Raw genomic sequence first — 20,978 nt, 5'->3', positions numbered from 1 at the left:
TTATGCTGACTGTTATTTACATCAATTATTTAGTTAAATGAGAAAAATATAATTTGCATAATAATTTGGAACAGGGTGTATGACTGATAAAGGAGGGTCACCTCACCTCTGGAATGTATGAAGAATGCAGCAGCTAGGAAACTGCAAAGAGGCATCATGGGACTCCCATGTGAGGGTCGTAGTGATGAGACCTCCATCTATCACTCATTTATAGCATATTCTGTAGCTTTACGCTATAAATGTTTAGGATAGGAATACCCAAAGAGAAGAAAGTCAAATACAACACCACCTGCTGATGGTCAACCTAATAAAGTGTTTATGAAGTAAACCCTAAGACAATATAGAAGAGCATTCAAAGGTGATAACACTAACATTTTGATTGCACTTTTCCTCCTAGCTTTGGGTTGTGACCATTTGTCTGGTTTATTGGAGATGACAACACTTCCCTAGTGGATCTGCAAGACAGGCTGAGCTTTTCAGGGTAATGTATGTGGACAGTAACACGCAATCTTCACAACAGTTAGGAGGAAAAGTCCTCATTGGAAAGCAACCAGGAGACCTACAGGTTCCAGCAGTCATTTCCCAAAAGAATTTAGAAATAGGATACAAGCATGCAGAAAAAAAAAACTATACCACTAAACCAGGGGTTTCCAAACAGTGTGTCTCCAGCTGTTGCAAAAATACAAGTCCAAGCAGCCCTTGCTCGGAATTTCAACTGCTGTGGAAATTTTATCAAGTGCAAGGTGCAGCAGAATCCCATTAAAATCAATAGGATTCTGCTGCAGAGGAATTTCCGAGCGGCATGTGAACATAGCCTGAGAGTTGTAGTTTTGCAACAGCTTCAAGGGCACAGGTGTGGACCACTGTGGTGTGCTGTTCCTACTTGAAGGATCGCATACTGGTCCTGATGGGATTATGTGCATATAAAATAGCTGCCTTTACTATATATGATAAACTCATATATAAACTGACTGAAAATCATGGCGGACCACGATTTTCAGTCTGTGTCAAAAATCGGACGCCCTAAGAAAATGACCTGATTGTAGTTGCTAGCTGACTACGATCGGGTCTGCAGCCCTATAGAAGTTAAAGGGTCTGTATCTGTCCATGCACAAATACGATTTAAGCCAATTTGAGCTTCCGAAATCAGATCTGCAAAAGAGAAAAATGGAGGAGCGGACACACCTTCCCACACAACAGCTGAATAATCGTTTTACAAGGTAAGTAGATGCACTTACTTCACCAAGGGGAGCAGATTGTCAATAGCGCTGCCCTCGTGCAGGCAAGCTTGCTATCCCACTTTTGTTCCTCCAGCTGGGGTATGCTTCTCTCATCTTTTTTCTCTCTGGTGTTGCTCTGTGCCCTTGTAAAAACAGTTTTCACAAAGGCTTCACTTGTAAATTATGAATTACATTTATTGCACATAAGAACTACATAAAAATGGATGTAGTTCTTATGGGCAATTAATGTAATTCTGAATTTACAAGCGAACAGAGCATGGCCAAGAAGTCATAGCGCTAATTTATTGTGGTGGCGGCACATGAAATGACTGCCTGGAATTTCTTCAGGTAGATATTCCATAGTGCACATGGGCCCTAACACCTTATATATTTTTATCTAACAGCAGAGATCTTACCAATCCTTTTGTCTCAATGGAAAGGAAGCAAGACAGCCCTTGTAATTTAATGTGACCCCCTGACCTATATTAGGGTCTATCGACTGCCCCCTGATGGCTGAGAAAAGGAATGATCAGGAATGCTGGATTTCAACATATCTCAAAGGGATAAGCAGTTGCCAGAGAGGTGTTTGGCAGCAACTTATTCCACTCTCCCCATTGAAAACACATGCAAGCATGCAAGTGTCTATTAGGGTTGGTAAAAAAAAAATAACATATTCCCTCTAGTCCCAGCTTTTTAGATAAAAAAAAAAAGCACCACATTTGCGTAAAATGGGCATGGGCCAAACAACAATTCTTCCTGGAATAAAAAAATCTCCTTGTGACAACCTTACCACAGGTCACTAGATGTACCAAATGGTAGTCACCCAGAAATGCCAGGGCACCAGGATGTACATTTACGTCTGATATTGTTAAGGGGTGAAAGAAAAAAAAAAGTGTATCTACAAAATAGGACCACAGGAGCAACCTGCGTATAAACATTTCGACTTCTCAGTTCCCACCCATTTACATTGGAGAAATACCTGGGTCTCTTGATATTTTGCAACCTTGCCTGGTTGAAAGAGTACATAAGCTGGGGGTGGTGGTGGTGCACAGTGTGGAGGTATGGAGGACATACTGAGGAGGGGAGAGGGAAACACAGTATATATGTATGGGGGCCATGCTGATGGGGGAGCAGGTATGTATCTTAGGGAGACATGCTACTTCCCCCCAGGGAAGGATTTATAGAGGATAAGAGATGCTGATGGGGGCTGGTGTGGATGTATGGAGGAGATGCTGAAGGGGGCCTGGTGTGGCTGTATGGAGGAGATGCTGATGGGGGGCTGGTGTGGATGTATGGAGGAGATGCTGATGGGGGCAGGTGTGGATGTATGGAGGAGATGCTGATGGGGGGTTGGTGTGGATGTATGGAGGAGATGCTGATGGGGGTTGGTGTGCATGTATGGAGGAGATGCTGATGGGGGCTGGTGTGGATGTATGGAGGAGATACTGATGGGGGGTTGGTGTGGATGCATGGAGGAGATGCTGATGGGGTGTTGGTGTGGATGCATGGAGGAGATGCTGATGGGGGGTTGGTGTGGATGCATGGAGGAGATGCTGATGGGGGTTGGTGTGCATGTATGGAGGAGATGCTGATGGTGGCTGGTGTGGATGTATGGAAGAGATACTGATGGGGGGTTGGTGTGGATGCATGGAGGAGATGCTGATGGGGTGTTGGTGTGGATGCATGGAGGAGATGCTGATGGGGGTTGGTGTGGATGCATGGAGGAGATGCTGATGGGGTGTTGGTGTGGATGTATGGAGGAGATGCTGATGGGGGCTGGTGTGCATGTATGGAGAAGATGCTGATGGGGGTTGGTGTGGATGTATGGAGGAGATGCTGATGGGGGGTTGGTGTGGATGTATGGAGGAGATGCTGATGGGGGTTGGTGTGCATGTATGGAGGAGATGCTGATGGGGGCTGGTGTGGATGCATGGAGGAGATGCTGATGGGGAGTTGGTGTGGATGCATGGAGGAGATGCTGATGGGGAGTTGGTGTGCATGTATGGAGGAGATGCTGATGGGGGGCTGGTGTGCATGTATGGAGGAGATGCTAATGGGGTTGGTGTGGATGCATGGAGGACACCCTGATGGGGGGGCTGGTGTGGATATATGGAGGAGGTGCTGAAAGGGGAGGTAGTGTGGATGTATGGAGGACATGCTGTTAAAGGGGCTGGTGTGGATGTTTGGGGGAGATGCTGAGAGGGGGGCTGGTGTGGATATATGGAGGAGATGCTGGGGGGCAGGTGTGGATGCATGTATGGGGAACATGCTGAAAGGGGCTGCCATTTATCTATGGTGCTAATGCTGATTAGAGAGGTGTATCTATGAGGCTAATGCTGATGGGGAGGGTGCTGGTGTGGATGATTGGAGGACATGCTGATGGGGCTGGTGTGGATGTTTGGAGGACATGCCGATGGTACTGGTGTGGATGTTTGGATGACATGCCGATGGTGCTGGTGTGGATGTTTGGATGACATGCCGATGGTGCTGGTGTGGATGTTTGGAGGACATGCCGATGGTGCTGGTGTGGATGTTTGGAGGACATGCCGATGGTGCTGGTGTGGATGTTTGGAGGACATGCCGATGGTACTGGTGTGGATGTTTGGATGACATGCCGATGGTGCTGGTGTGGATGTTTGGAGGACATGCCGATGGTGCTGGTGTGGATGTTTGGAGGACATGCCGATGGTGCTGGTGTGGATGTTTGGAGGACATGCCGATGGTGCTGGTGTGGATGTTTGGAGGACATGCCGATGGTGCTGGTGTGGATGTTTGGAGGACATGCCGATGGTGCTGGTGTGGATGTTTGGAGGACATGCCGATGGTGCTGGTGTGGATGTTTGGAGGACATGCCGATGGTGCTGGTGTGGATGTTTGGAGGACATGCTGATGGTGCTGGTGTGGATGTTTGGAGGACATGCTGATGTGATATTCTACTACGTACCTCAGATCCCTTTTCACTGAATATAGCTAACAAGGTTTTACCTCTAGCTCCTTCTTACCTCGAAATGCTTGTTGCACCATTGGCTCCGGCCGACCATGCCTACTGCAGATGAAACTATAAAGGAGATGACAGACGCTACGTATGGAGCAGCTTAAGGAACTCAAGAGACACTAAACACACAATGAAATCCTTTTTATCTAAATGGAAAAGTTTTATTGATTCCTGTCCAAACTCAGAAGACAGACACTACATTATGAGATACTTCTAACATACGACTTGGTATTGTTTAGAGGATTTGAAGGGATCCTTAGGTAACCTGAAAATATAATGGGGAGATTTATCAAAATCTGTGTAGAGGAAGAGTGGCGCAGTTGCCTATGGCAACCAATGAGATTGCTTCTTTCATTTTTCCCAGGCCTCTAAAAATGAAAGAAGCTAGCTGACTGGTTGCTAGGGGCAACTTCACCACTCTTCCTCTACACAGATTTTGATAAATCTCCCCAATATCTTCTGTGTTTCATTACATGTCTTTATTATTGTACTACAATAATTTCCTTTATTTTATTCTGCATTGCAGTTTATTTATGGTCAGTACTACTGATGCTACTTTTGAGACATTTCCTTGAGCAAAAATAAATAAATGGCCTGTAGCTGAACATGCCCAAAGCCACTGTAAGGTTATGCACCATGTGACCCATATCAATTTACACAGTTATGTCCACTTCTAGGCAAAAACTAAAGGGACAGAGGCAAGGAATGGAGCAGAGGCCTCCTTATTCACCACAATACATTTGAGGGTAGTGGGACTGGAAGGACTTTGATCTGACAAACACTAGAGCACGCCATTTTATTATCAGGACTGCTGACTTTGCTATGGAAAGTCTATTTTCTTTATGCTGCGGGGAATAGCGCTGCTAACTTTCCCTACTCAGCATTTGCCTGGTATAAGTATCTCCAGGACACTAGCACTCCCCAATGTAGGAGTTGCTACTTGCAAAGAGATGGTACAGAAAAGGTCTTTGTTTCTCAAACGTGTCCTTATGCATTTCTGAAAGCTTAGATTTAAGTATCTCTGTATGAGCACAAACGAATTAGTGTAATTGACTGAGCCAGTCTTTATCCCGCCGCCGCTCAGACAGGAATATCATTAAGACCTGGCACACGGCTCAGCCGTTCCTATTAGATGTATGCTACATGGACTGGTATGCCAAGATCACAGAACAAAGTGGTGTAAGCTGCGAGGCCCGCATTCAGACAATCATTTGTACATTCCTTCTTGCATTAGCTTCCATCAGGTTTTGCACCCAAGGCCATAATATTATTGCAAGTGGAATTAGGACGGTAACATTTTATCAGTCTTCTGTTCTTCCCGTATGCCTGGTCTATAAGGCCGTGGGACCAGCAGAGATCACAATCTATTATTAAAATGTACATTTGGGGGGAAATTTATCACTAGCGCAGTTTTTTGCATGTGAAACCTGCTGAGCAAGTGTGCTTTTCCCAGTTGCTGTGCAAAAATGATTATATTGAGCACGTCATTTCATAGATTTGCACAGGAAGCATATTGAAAGTGCAAAGGGTGAATAGCTTACACACCTTCCCATGGTTGCCAATAATTGGATAAAATTTGCTCCAAAATGATTTTTTGTGCAAATGTTAAATGCAGTGTAACAGTGAATCTGCTTTCCACACCCCCTGGAAGTGCACAACTAGAAAACTTACAAATCCAGCACAGACTACTAAAGCATTTCAGGTAACTTTTTAGTCTAAGGTTCCATGTGTGTAGATGAGGAGCAGCTCTATTTGCTCTATACAGGCTCCATCTTCAACTTTTCGTTGACCCTGAGCTAGGAGTTAAAGCATTTCCTCTATGATGGCTCCCATACACAGTAGAGGGAAGGGGATCCTGCTCTATGTCTCCATACACACTTCAAGAAGCAGCAGCATGAAAGGCATTGTAGAGTATTACTGAACAGTAAACTTTTATCCTGAGGTGAGATCTATACTTACAATTGTCTGTTTGCAGTCTCTGGGTTTCTCTCTTTTGGAACTCACTCCCTTTCTTGTCTCAATCTTCACACCCCTATAGAGTTCTGTTGGTAGCTTGTAATCTAATCTCTCAGTGAGCCGCTAATCTGTCTTGTAAACACAAGACAGAACGGAGTTGCTTTTTCAAAGTGATTGAAAGTTTTGGGAGAGGAAGGGGTGGTGGTATTTTCCTATGATAAGATATATTGATATATTAAAAGGGGTTATCAAGCAGGGACACCACGGTGACCAGTGATTGGCAATGGGTGACTTACTGTCTGCAGGTCCAGGTAGTGGAGACCTAGAGCCATGATACCAAAGGCAGGAGAGTGAGGGAGGTTAAAGTACAAGTTTTTTTTGTTATCTCACACTTTAATTGGATAAAAAATAATTAAATATTGCTGGATAACCACATTCATTTTTTTTTTATATATATATATGAGCTTGCACTATTGATTTATGCAAAGTGTGTTGAAATTACTGACCATTTAAATTAATCCTCCACCCTGTGTTCCCTCCAGTCAAACTTCAAACAAGCAAAGTGTGGCCACATCCATCCAGTGCTATGTTCTGGATGACATTTATTGACTGCTTTAAGGACAACTAAACATCTTTATCCATACTAATAGTTTTCCCATCGTGCTAAAGACAGCTCGTGATGTTGTAGTCTTCCAAACATCTCCAGAACAGGCTCTAATAGAACAGAGGCTCTGTAGTATTCTGGTTGGGGAAATGTTACAGGGCATTGTCACTGAGCTGAATTGTGCAGCACCCACCCCAACACCCTGCCCTGTTGGCAATAGAAGCAATACAGAAATAAATCAGTGGAGATTGTCTGAATGTACAGTGAAAGAAAAAAATATTTGATTCCTACTGATTTTATATTTTTGCCCACTGAAAAATAAAATTATCAAATCTAGAATTTTAATAGATTTATCTGAAGAGAGAGAGAGAGAGAGAGCGCAAGAGAGAGAAAGAAAGAGAGAGAGCGAGAGAGAGATAGACCGAGAGAGAGCGAACGAGACACAGTATATCAGATTGGTCTGCACATAAGCTTTCTTGAGCAGAGGGACCTTGCAGGCGCTGCAAGATTTCAGTCATAGTATGTTACGAATTGTTTTCTTGGCGGGTATGGCCCAGCAGCCTTGATATCACTGACAAGATCCTCCTGTGTGGTTCTGGGCTAATTCTTCATCGTCCTCATGATCACTGAAATTCCACGAGTTGGGGGTCTCTTATTAAACGCACAATCAATGGAGATAGACAGTGTTTCTTCCATTTGAGAATAAATCGTACCACTGGTTGTAAACTTCTCACCAAGCTGTTTGTTTGTGGTCTTGTAGCCCATTCCAGCCTTGTGTAGGTCTACAATCTTGTTCCCGACATCCTTGAGCAGCTTTTTGGTTTTGGCCATGATGGAGAGTTTGGAATCTGATTGAATGCTTCTGTGGACAGATGTTTGTTTTTTTTATACAGGTAACAAGCTCAGATGAGGAGAGTGCTCCTAATCTCAGCTCATGATCTCTATAAAAGACATCTGGGAGACAGAAATTTAGCAGATTGATAGGAGGATCAAATACTTATTTCAAAAGTAAAATGCAAATCAACACAACTAGTTTTTCGGGATTTTTTTTTTGTTATTTTGTCTCTCACTGTTTAAATATATCTACAGATTAAACATTTATTTGTCCGTAGACAAATGTTCAAGATCAGCAGTGGATCAAATAATATTTTCCTTCACAATACCTACTCTCTATCAGCAGACTGCTGTAACTGAGTAAGTCCGCAATGGAGTGTGTGTCAACAAAGACTACTTAACCCCTTAACGACATTGGACGTAAATGTATGTCCTGATGTGTTGGTACTTAGCACACCAGGACATACATTTGCTGTCCAGGAAGAGAGCACAGTAGCTGCGCTCTTTTCATATCTGGCAGGTCGCGGCTGCTATCAGCAGCCAGGGACCCGCTGGTAATGGCGGACATCAGGAATCGTGCTGATGTCTGCCATTAAAAGGGGTATTCCAGGATTTTTTTTTATTTGACTAGGATAAAGGAGCTGTAAATTTATTGTAGTTCATAATATAGTATCTGTACCTGTGTGTGATGGTTTTCTCACAATTCTTCTGTTATTTTCACCCCAATATTTATTTTTAACACCATACAAAATGACTGTTGTCTCAGATTTTTCCCAGGTTGCAATGCGGCAGAGACCTGACTCACTAGTCAGCTGATGACAGGGAGCCTGTCTGCTTCAATGGGTGGAGGGATCGCTTGGTGGGAGAGAGATTAATCTGCAACTAATGCAACAGCTGTAGGCTCCCTGATTGAAAACCACAGGTCTTTTGAATGGATGCAGATCATTTATGTTTCAATGGGTGGGAGGAAAATGGAATTATGGGATTTGTAGGCAAAAGAAGAAAACTCAAACAGGAAATACCAGTTCACAAAAAGCTAGCCACAGTGTTATGGTAATCTCACAAGACAAGCGCAGATCCTTCTTAAGCATGTGCATTACTGTCAGCCAGGTACGTACTAAAATCATCTTATGGTGGATAACTCCTTTAACCCCTCAGACACCATGATCAATATTGCGGCGGCTCCAATGGCTGATGTGATCACTTGCAGCACGACGGCAGGGATCAGATCAGCCAAGACGGCAGAAGGAGGTCTCCTTACCTGTCTTCTGCCATCATCATGGGGTATTCTTTTCTGGTCTGCCATCTAGCAGACCAGAGAAGTAGATTGCCGATCAGCGCTATGCCTGTGCAAAGCACTCAACAGTATTAGCAATCTATTGATTGCTATAAATAGTCCCCTATAGAGACATAAAAAGTGGAAAAAAAAAGTTTTAAAACAAATGTAAATAAGCTCCTCCCCAAATAAAGTACAATTTGTTGTGAAGTACAATTTGTTGCACAAAAAAATAAAATAAAAAAAAGCCCTCATATGGGTCTGTGGAGGTAAATCTAAAATAGTTATAAAACAGAGGAAAAAAAAGAAAATGTAAAAATAAAAAAAACAGGCTGTGTCCTTAAAGGGGTACTCCACCCCTAGACATCTTATCCCCTATCCAAAGGATAGGGGATAAGATGTCTGATCGCGGGGGGCCCGCCGCAGGGGACCCCCGCAATCTCGGCTGCAGCACCCCGCTTTCATCACTGCACAGAGCAAACTCACTCTGTGCGTAATGACGGGCGATAAAGGCGCCGGAGCATTGTGAGGTCACGGCTCCGCCCATAGACTTGCATTAAGGGGAAGGGCTGTGATGTCACGAGGGGGCGGAGCCATGACGTCACGATGCTCCGGCCCCTGTATCGTCCATCATTACGCACAGGGAGAGTTTGCTCTGTGCAGTGATGACAGCAGGGTGCCGCATCCTAGTTTGCGATCAGACATCTTATCCCCTACCCTTTGGATAGGGGATAAGATGTCTAGGCGCTGAACACCCCTTTAATGAGTTAAACTCACAACAAATTAACTTTTTTAAAATATTTACTTAAAGCTTGAAACCATAACCCCTCTGCTGAGCTATTGAAATACATATACTGTATAGTAGTTTTACATTGCAGGATGTCATGTGCATCACGTAACATCCATGTTTTTGCGTGACACTTGTAAAAGGGGCACACGAAGCCATAAATGTAGCCTCAGACAGCAAAACTATTTGCCCCACATTTGCAACTGTGCTACAACCCAACAGGCGGGTAAGCCTCTTAATTACATAACCAGCAAAACCATGCAGGCTTTGTTTGTGCCTTTCTTACAAAAATCCTCCCTTTTGTGCCAGCGTTATTTCACACCGAGTCCAGAGTTATTGAGAAGAACATTCCTTATCAGGAACTGATAGAGACTGGTACAAAGGAAAGTATATAACGGTCTACACAACCCTTAATTGATAAAGATCTTCAGCACCTAGACCAAAGATGAGCAGAGGTGTAAACTTTGAACAAGAGGCCTTGTAAACTTGTGTTTTCCCTTATACAGAAGGAAAGGTGTCATAAAGTACGATCACTTAGTGCCAAGAATACATAGATATATTGCAGTGACACGCTGGTTATTTAAAACCACCTTGCTGAATGGTAGTTATGATAACCTTCCCCAACCACCTAACCTTTCTGTTTGCTACACAATATTTTACTAAGATAACACAACTTACAATGTTTCCCGTTCCTGAACTTTTCACCTTCCCTTAAGAAATCATGCACATTAAAGTGGTACTCCACTGGCCAGCGTTCGGAAGTAAATTTTTTCGCGCTGTGGGGGTCAGTCACGCCCCCTCACTGCAAGTCTATGGGAGGGGGTGTGACGGCCGGCATGCCCCCTCCCATAGACTTGCAGTGAGGGGGCTTGGCCATCCCCGCAGTGCGAAAACAGCGTTCCGAACATTTACTTCCGAACGCTGTCCAGTGGAGTACCCCTTTAAGGATCACTCCTTTCTACTTAATATAAGGGAAGACAAACCGGCGTGCAGATGAAATCTTCCTTATAGTACATAGATAGAGCTTACTGTGAACACCTGTGTTTATGTAACTACACTGAAACCTGCAAGAAAACCACCCAAAATTAAATTAGATTACATGTTCTTGTATGATGGACTGAAAATCAGGAACACAAAATCTGGTCTAGATAAGTGGGTGGTCTTCGGAGAGGTTTTACTGTATGTAGACTAATGGGCACCTAGACTGCTTGCTGGGTGCCCTAAAGTACCAGAGTTAATAAGTTGAAACCACAAAAAAAAAAAAAGAACTATACAAAGATTCTATAAAGGTTTGTTACTTGTTAATAAAGTTCTGGTGGTGGAGTAAGGCTGGTCGTACACATGAGGGGGACACGCGATTGCTCCCTCAACTGACAACAATTCCTTCCAACCCCTAGTGCTGGGCGATATACCGATTCATACTGAATACTGGTGTGTTTTTTTCTTTACAATATACATTTTTTAGATACCGCAATACCCCCAATGAATTATCAGCAGCAGCGCTCTGTCCCCACATCGGGGAACTAATCATATGTTACCCGCAGGCGCTGCTCTGCTACTCCTCCTGTGAGCCGCAGCACTGCACATCCTCCCCACATGCGCTGCTCTGCTTCTCCTCCTGTGAGCCGCAGCACTACACATCCTCCCCACATGCGCTGCTCTGCTACTCCTCCTGTGAGCCGCAGCACTGCACATCCTCCCCACATGTGCTGCTCTGCTACTCCTCCTGTGAGCCGAAGCGCTGCACATCCTCCCCACATGTGCTGCTCTGCTTCTCCTCCTGTGAGCCGCAGCACTGCACATCCTCCCCACATGTGCTGCTCTGCTACTCCTCCTGTGAGCCGCAGCGCTGCACATCCTCCCCACATGTGCTGCTCTGCTACTCCTCCTGTGAGCCGCAGCGCTGCACATCCTTCCCACATCGGGAAATGAATGATTTGTGAGCAGCGGGTGCAGGGCTTCTGTCCTGATCAGAGAACGAAAGCGGTCACCTCCCCCTGCAAGCGCTGAAAGCCAGTGAGCCGCGGGCGCTGGGGAGCTTCTGATCCCCGTCCCTTCTTATCAGAACAAAAGCCCAGCTCAATGGCTTTCATCGCTTGCAGGGGGAGTTGACAGCTTCCGTTCTCTGATCAGAGCCGAAGCCCTGCACCCTCGGCTCACAAATCATTCATTTCCCAATGTGGGGAGGATGTGCAGCGCTGCAGCTTACAGAAAGAGAAGCAGAGCAGAGCCTGCAGGTAACGTATGATTAGTTCCCCGATGTGGGGACAGAGCAATGCAGCTAATAATTCAGGGGGGGAAGGGGGGGGGAGAAGCAGAGCAGCGTCCGCGGGTCATATACGATTAGTTCCCCAGCCGCTTGAGTGGGGGGGGGGGGGTCAATGGGCAAAAGAAAAATAAATACCCTTAAATAACATGAAACCGCCATAATTTAAAAAATACCATGATATCAATTTTTGGTCATACCGCCCAGCACTATCAACTAGAGATGAGCGAACTTACAGTAAATTCGATTTGTCACGAACTTCTCGGCACGGTAATTGATGACTTATCCTGCATAAATTAGTTCAGCTTTCAGGTGCTCCGTGGGCTGGAAAAGGTGGATACAGTCCTAGGAGACTCTTTCCTAGGACTGTATCCATCTTTTCCAGCCCACCGGAACACCTGAAAGCTGAACTAATTTATGCAGGATAAGTCATCAACTGCCGAGCCGAAAAGTTTGTGATGAATCGAATTTACTGTAAGTTCGCTCATCTCTACTATCAACCCCCTAAATAAACAAAACTCAACTAAGGGTGCATGTCTTCTCAAAAGGGAGAAGATAAGTAGCTGCTGCCAGACAATTCTGATGGGGGCATCTCTCTCTTCAGAATAAAAAAGGTGCCAACTGCCCAAACCTTCTGCCTCCGACATCTCCTGTTGGGTGAGCATTGAGTCACCAACATTAAAAAGGAAAACTGTTATCCTGTTCACCCAGACTAAACCCAATACACTGGATTATAGTGTGGGTGAACAGGAGTTCAACGAGGGGTCACTTACTTAAATATGTACAGTAGGTCCTGAGATATGTCCCCCAGAAGATCCTCTGATGAATTCAGTGAATGGCATGTAGGAGGCGGGGCTTCTCAGGCTCAATTTACATATTGGGCCTCATTTACTAAGAGTGTCGGGTTTTTACTAGTGGGAAATGTTGTTTCAGACTTGCAGGATTCCTCTTGATTTACTAGAGGGGAAAAGTCTGGAAAATTTTCTGACCAGCTTTTTCTATGTGGAAATTTCCAGCCATTGATCCACAGGATTGTCTGTGAATTCAATAGTAAATAGGTCGGGTAGTGAAACCACGCCCCCTTTTGGGTCAGTCACGCCCCCTTTTTGATTGGCGGGGGTTTGAGTGTTCAGACCCCCACCGATCAGGAGCGCAAGCAGTGGGAAGTTTGAGCCCAGCGCGTTCTCTCCAGACTCTGTGTCATGTCCTCGTACAGTCTCAAAATGTAAGTCTATAGAGCGAGTCTCGATCATGTGACACAGAGCAGGGAGAGGAGCGCGCGGCAGCACAGACTTCTCCCCATTCGTGCTTCAGATTGGCCAATCAAAACACGTCAAAAGTTGTCCCCTATCCACAGGATTAGTGAAAACTAGCTAGGAGGGCATCATCCGGTAGGACCACTACTGCAAAGGAGATGAATTGCCCCCAAGTCTATGGGACTTCCAAACATAAAAAGCCAATGCTCTGCAATGTTCAAGAGTACCATAAAGAATAAACAGAGCAGTAACCACTACAATCGCTTTGTGGGGGGGTCCAAGTGGTCAGACCCCCACCAATCAAATAATTACCCCTTTCATGTGGATAAGGGCTAACTTTTAAAGGGGTTATTCAAGAATCGAAATAACAGACCGCTCCCTGTCTGTCTCCTCTTTGGGTGTGGTATTACAACTTAGGTCGATTCACTTCAATGGAACTGCAAAACCACACCCAACCTGGAGACAGACAGGGAGTGGTCTTTGTAAGAAATTATCTGTTTTTTGATTCCTGGATAACCCCTTTAATCTTGGAATAAGACAGCATCACTATGACGAGCATACAAGCAATGGCAACCAAACAATGGCTATCCAAAAAAAAAACTAGAGCAGATATTATGTCAATAGCTGTTGGAGGGCATCAAACCGAGTATACGTTTCAATAACTTGCACCCCGATAAGGATACTACTACTACTACTTTAACCCACAATAGATAAACCATGACTCATCCCTGTAGCTATTCACACTCCTCCACTATACGTTGCTTTTTCCCCATGCAGACTATCACAATGCAATTAAGTGAGGTAAACTGAGGTAAATAAGAAGTAAACCTTAGCAGAAGTCGTTTTACACACTGCGGATGCTGAAATGAATTCATTAATATTCCCAATGTGTAAAGATTTATTGTGTCCTTGTCTCTATACCTGTCAGGCACCAAATAGAAGATTAAATTGGCAAGAAACACGTAAAGACGGCTTAATGTATGCATCCCAATGAGGCAGCAAAGCCGATTCTGCCTATCTTGTTGTATTCTGGTAATATAATGGCTGGACAAACTTTTACAATACTGTTTATGTTAAAGGGACCATGCAGAAATAAGAGCCCTGTAGTGACCAGAGCAGTGTTTCCCAACCAGGGTGCCTTCGGCTGTTGCAAAACTACAAATCCCAGCATGCCCAGACAGCCGTTGGCTGTCTGGGCATGCTGGGAGTTGTAGTTTTGCAACAGCTGGAGGGAATCCCTGGTCTAGAGGGACCTCTGCGTAGGACATGTGGCGGGAAATAGAACAGAAAGACAAGGGAAGCCTGTGCATCTGGCACGCGCCATGGTATCCACTCTCCTGGAGGCCAATGCTCTCCAGAACAAGACTTGTTTGTCCATTGTTTTCCTTCCTTGCCAGAAACAGCTTTAATAAAGGGCTGTCACCCGGCTTTTCCAGCTTAACAACTCTACAAGGATCAGAAAATGTATCAATCTATCATCAATTTAGGCACCCAACTTTCCCAGGAACAGATAAAAAATAAATAAATAAATAAATAAACTCTCGGGCTAATCTAATCTGGAATTTTAGTGGAAAGGGTCTTTGATTTATCTGTGAACCTATTGTAAACTCAAGGGTATCGAATTCGGCAAGAACTCCTGAAATTCCATATTCCCTCCAATTACCTGCCCATTATACCTAGATTTTCATCTCTGCAGACAGGGCTGGAATAGAGAGCCTTGTCTGTGGTTCACAGACCATAGAAACGCCAGCGTCATGTTAGCCGGTCTGACTACTGTCAGCTGAACACTACGAATTGTGTTACTGGCATAGTGAATAATGCGACGAGAGACCCGACCGATGGTAGAATATTCTCACCTCCGGATCTACAGCATTTATATAGCTGCCCACCAAGGCAATGACGTCGGTAGTTGGCTGAATACACAAAATAATCCGATTCTACTATAAGGTTGATATCAAAACTCTCAGACTTCCTTCCCTTACAACAGTGTTTCCAAACTAGAAAAATCTTAAAAGGACTAGTCCAGTGGTGACCCAGTGGTGAACAACTTATCCCCTATCCTAAGGATAGGGTATAAGTTTGAGATCGCGGGGGTCCGACCACTGGGGCCCCCCACGATCTCCTGTACGGAGTCCCGACAGCCCGCGGGAAGGGGGCGTGTCGACCTCCGCACGAAGCGGCGGCCGACACGCCCCCTCAATACAACTCTATCGCAGAGCCGAAGCGCTGCCTTAGGCAATCTCCGGCTCTGTCATAGAGATGTATTGAGGGGGCGTGTCGGCCGCCGCTTCGTGCGGAGGTCGACACCCGCTATCTGGCCGGAGAGCCTGGCCCCCGTACAGAGAGATCGCAGGGGGCCCCAGCGGTCGGACCCCCCGCGATCTCAAACTTATCCCCTATCCTTAGGATAGGGGATAAGTTTTTCACCACTGGACTACCCCTTTAATCCTTCCAGTACTTACGAGCTGCTGTATACTGCAGAGGAAGTTGAGTTGTTCTTTTCTGTCTATAAGGTTTCTTATAGGGATTTGCTCTTGCTTTGGACAGTTCCTGACATGGACAGAGGTGTCAGCAGAGAGCACTATGGTGCTCTCTGCCGACACCTCTGTCCATGTCAGGAACTGTCCAAAGCAAGAGAAAATCCCTATAAAAAACCTCTTCTGACACGGACAGAGGTGTCAGCAGATAGCAGGGTGGTCAGACAGAAAATAACAACTCAACTTCCTCTGTAGTATACAGCAGCTGATAACTACTGGATGGATTAAGATTTTTTAAATACAAGTAATTTAAAAATCTGTTTACCTTTCTGGCACCTGTTGATTTGAAAAAAAAATTATTTTCCACCAGAGTACCCCTTTAAAAGTAAAAGGAGCCAAGTTGTAATACCACACAAAACCGGCGGACAGGTGTGGTGCTGTATTGGAAGAAATTAGTTCTGTTTTTCTATTACTGATAACTCCTTTAAAAGGATAGCAACTCCTATCGGCCCCATTAAATCAAAACTGGTCAAAAAGAAAAAACAAAAAAACAAAAACAAAGCCTTTGTTGCCCATAGCAACCACAAAGTTCTGCCTTCATTGCTTAAACAGTGCTATACTTGGTTGCTAGGGGCAACAGTTTTGATTAATCTGTCCCATTGTCTTCTCTGCAATCCCAAATTCTATCAACTTCCTGTTATCAATTCTAGGGCAGGAAGATGCCGACTTAAACTTTTATTGGTATTTTCATAGCCTAAATATTCTATGCGGAATCCATGTGAAACAGTCCAACGGTTTTCCGTAGGAAAACCAACGCCATGCCATGCAAAGTGGCGCAGGCTTTTCCGACAGATTTTTAAATCTTTTGCGGAAAGAATAAATAGATAAATAAATACATGAATAAATAGATAAAATTAATAAATAATTAAATACATGAATAAATAAATACATGAATATATAAATGGATAAATAGATAACATAAATAAATAATTAAATAGATGATTAAATAAATGAATGAATAAATTAAATAAATCAATAAATATAGTAGTGACAACCACTTGTTGATACAGATTGTGTATGGGTTGCAGCTGAACGTGAATTGGCCCCATTGAATGGGTCTCGAAACCACAACGTAGAAAGCGCCCATCTGCATTAGAAATCCGTAGGTATGATTGGTAAACCATAAGTGCAGGAATTACATCCATTCCGCTAGTAGGAACATATATTAAGAGCGGTTTAAAACAGCGGGACAATGAAATCATATGGCAAATTGATCTATTAGGCTGCATTCACACCACGTTTTTGCAATACAGTTCCCGTATCAGGTTTTTTTATGAAAAACGGATTCCTCAAAACCGGACTAAACTGTATCAGAACGTGTGTACAAATTTCAACCCATATACAGTTAAAAACCGTAGACGGTTTGAAAAATGATGTCCGATTGCATCCGTTTTTTAATTAAAAAAACGTATACGTTTTTAACTTTTGACTCCATTTTGAATAAAGTTTCACTTGTTTGATTGAAATTCCCCCCCCCCAAAAAAAATGTACAAAGTCAAAAAACGTATGGTGAAAACCGGATGGAACTGTATGCACATACAGTTCTGTACGGTTTCCATTGACTCCCATGTTTAAAAAAAATTAAAAAAACGTATACAGTTTAATACAGTTTTTCAGCCGGACTACGGTTTTGGGTACAGGGAAAAAAAAACCTGACAAAACCTTACAGGATGCAAAACTGACACAACCTGATGCATCTTTTTGCATACAGTTTTCAATGGAGAGTCAATGCATACGGTTTTCAATACGGTTTCATACGGTTTTCACATAGAAAATGTTTATGGGAACTGTATTGCAAAAACGTGGTGTGAATGCACCCTTAGAGTGTTTCCCAACTAGGGTGCCCATAGAGTGCCAAAGTCAGAGGAGCGATCGGTGTCACCCAAGCTGTGGCTCTGCAGCTGTTACAAAACTACAACTCCTCTAATGCCCCTTTGGCACGTTGGGAGTTGCAGTTCTGCAGCAGCTGGAGAGGCACAGGTTGGGGAAACACTGATTTAGATACTTTATCTAAAGAAGCTTAACCCAACTTTTATAAATGTTAGAGCATCAGATCATTCACACATTGTAAAGCGAGGATCACTGCCTGCAGAGCGGTGCTGGACAGCGCTGAACCGAGTTTCTGCAGGATATTGTGCAGAGAAGTCAATGAGAGTCTAGGCTTGTGCTCCATTTAACCCAATGTTGCAACAGCCTTCAATCTCAAGGAGGGTTGTAGACCAGACGTACTTCACTTTAAGGGTACGTTCCCACACGGCGTATTTTGCTGCGTATTTGGTGCTGCGTATTTTCCTACCCATTGACTTCAACAGAGAAAATAAAATACGCAGCAGCAAATACGCCGTGTGGGAATGTACCCTAACGCTTACCATAAATTACCTGAATACCACTAGCCATGAGAACTATTTTAGAGACTAACTATAGAAAACCATGACTAGGACACACACACAACCTGTCTGACGTTGCAATACCCTCGAGGTGTCTGTGTAGATGTCATCGATCAACCTGCTACACCACGTGCAAGCTGTGGATCACACAGCTTTTTCTTTAGGACCATCAAAGTTAGGATCAACATTACATAGGGTCAAAATATGGCTACATCCATGGTGCTGCATCATTCCGCCTTATATATAAATTACCTGGTTAAGATTGACCCCCTATTGAGGTTTCTTTAAGAACTAGAAAGTGAGTACTGTGCACAGTCCTGCAGACTATGTTTGCTCAAGAAGCTAAGGCAGTGTTTAGGATCAACATTAAGTAGAGTTAAATATGGTTACATGTATGGTACTACATCACTCCGCCTAGTATATACTACCGGGTTAAGATGCTTACTTTGACACCTATCAAGGTTTCTTTAAGAACTAGAAAGTACTGTGCACAGTCCTGCAGACCATGTTTGCTCAAGAAGCTAAAGTAGTGTTTAGGATCAACATCAGGTAGGGTCAAAATATGGATACATCACTCCGCCTTGTATACACTACCTGGTTAAGATGCTTACTTTGACACCTATTAAGGTTTCTTTAGGAATTAGCAAATGAGTACTGTGCACAGTCCTGCAGACTATGTTTGTTTAAAAGCTAAAGCAGTGTTTCCAAACTGTGGCTCTGCTGTTGTTGCAAAAGTACAATTCCCATCATGTCCGGCCAGCCTTCGGCTGTCCGGGCATGATGGGAATTGTACTTTTGTAACAGGTGGATAACTCTAATGTGTAGTACAAACAGCTACTTGGACCGCAAAAGACTAGACAGGTGTCACCAACCATCTCCCACCCACCTTTCTTGAATTCTTCCAGCATGGCATCTAGCTTGGTGTCATTGAAGACAAAGTGCAGAGGGTGATTGTAGAACTTAGTGATGGTCTTTAAGGGAGTGCAGTCATCGGGGTCCACAAAGGCCAAGTCCTTGACAAAGAGGAGATCCACAATGTTGGACCTCTCGCCCTCGTAGACGGGGATGCGGGTATACCCGCTCTCCATTATCTCGGACATGGTGTTGAAGTCTAGGATGGCGTCCCCGGCCATCATGAAGCAATCTCTCAAGGGGGTCATGACATCTTCCACCGTTTTGGTCCTGAGCTCCAGAGCCCCTTGGATGATGTTGAGCTCCTCTTTGACCAGGTCATTATAAGGGTCAGTCACCCGCAACATCTCCAGCAGTTTCTCCCTGTTGTACACAGTCCCGATCTCCTGTCCCAGGACGCAGTCCAGCAACTTGCTGACCGGGTACGAGGCCGGAAAGGTCATCATCATGAAGAACTTAGTCAAGAAGATGGTGTTGGCCCCCACCGCCAGGCCATGCCTAGAACAGATGGCCTGGGGCACAATCTCGCCAAAAATGACTATGCCAATGGTGGAGACCACCACGGCCACCAAGCCTGAGCCGGCGATGTCATCCAGAAGGATGGTCAGGGTGGTGTTGACCAGCACATTACCCAAGAGCAGGGAGCACAGCAGGTAGTTGCCCTGACGGCGTACCGGCTCGATCCGCTTGGCGTAATTCTTCTCTTTGTCAGTACCGCAGTTCTGGACAATCCGAAGCTCCATGGGGTCCAGAGCCATGAGTCCAAGGTTGAGGCCACTGAACATGCCGGACAGGCACAAGAGGAGAGCGATGAAGATGACCTGGAGCCAGAAGGGCAACAAGAACTTCTTCTCCTCAACCACAATGACCCTGGTGTCGTCCCCCAGGTGGTAGACCCAGGTGGTCTCGATCCAGGGTTGGGGGGCACCGGGACTGGGTGGGGGGCTGGACACGGAGGTGCACAGGTAATAAGCCTTGCTCTTCTCCGTCTTCCGCAGGGGTTTGATCTCGATCTCCACGATGCCGGAGCTGCTGCGGCTCAGCTCGATGTGCGGGAGGATCAGGATGTCAGACGTCCGGATCCCGCAGGGGTGGAAGCCCTCTCGGCCGCTGCCAGGATCCGGTCCCTCTACTGTCACCCAGGGCGGCGGATGCTCGGTGAAGGCGATCTTGCTCCATGTCTCGTTATTGATGTTCTGCCCGTACACCCGCAGCTTCACCCGGGTCCTCTCGCTCACCCGCAGCGCCCCGCTGTCCATGAACGACACGTCGTCGGTATCCTCCAGCCGCAGCCCGATGATCTCGGTCTCCGCTTCCTCCTCTTCGGCGGCGGCCAGGCAACTGCTCAGCGCCAGCAGCAACATCATCATCACCAGACACAGGACCCGGCCGTGACTGCGCGCCGCCATGTTGACAGTGGGCAGTGTGATGGAGCCGCCCGCCATCTTTGGTCCGGGAGGGAGGGAGGAAGAGGAGGGGGGGAAAGAGAACGGGGAACAGGGGCTTACATCCAGGCTGTTATCGCCTTCATTCCCCGGAGCGGTGGCACAGCCCCCTGCTTAGTCTGACACCCGCCCGGGTTCTGACAGGAGGCTGCTAGTGCGTCCCGAGGTGAACTAGTCTAAGCTAAGCGACATGCCAGAGGGCCAATCAGGAGGCGGGTTTACGCCTGAGAAGGCGGGGTTTATTGACAGGTAAGTGGGCGGGGAACGGTTCTTTGATCCTATTGGACGGCGGGGGGCGTGGCTATGTCGCGGGGGCGTGGTCAGCATGCGAAACAGTTATCTTGCAGCTGAACGTTAGAAGGCTGCTGCTCGGAGAAAGTGACAGCTAAAAGTTATAACGTGACACGTGTGACGTCACAATGTCATGACATCAGCGCTGTATAGAGATCACAATGTCATGACATCAGCGCTGTATAGAGATCACAATGTCATGACAACAGCGC

General features: G+C 45.3%; 1 protein-coding gene across 2 annotated transcripts in view; it reads right to left on the bottom strand.

Moving 5' to 3' along the window:
• CNNM2 (cyclin and CBS domain divalent metal cation transport mediator 2) overlaps positions 1–20,707 on the bottom strand; it is a 134,963-nt gene extending 114,256 nt beyond the window's left edge. For both annotated transcript variants that reach the window (XM_056529650.1, XM_056529651.1), the window contains exon 1: positions 19,005–20,707. In XM_056529650.1, coding sequence (XP_056385625.1) covers positions 19,005–20,475 — 1,471 coding nt within the window. In that variant the 5' untranslated portion in view covers positions 20,476–20,707. The remainder of the gene's footprint in view (positions 1–19,004) is intronic.
• Between the last annotated feature and the right edge of the window lie 271 nt (positions 20,708–20,978).

Source organism: Hyla sarda, chromosome 7 (assembly GCF_029499605.1).
Source record: "Hyla sarda isolate aHylSar1 chromosome 7, aHylSar1.hap1, whole genome shotgun sequence".
Classification (NCBI taxonomy): domain Eukaryota; kingdom Metazoa; phylum Chordata; class Amphibia; order Anura; family Hylidae; genus Hyla; species Hyla sarda.
This window is presented reverse-complemented; position numbering and strand designations above follow the sequence as displayed.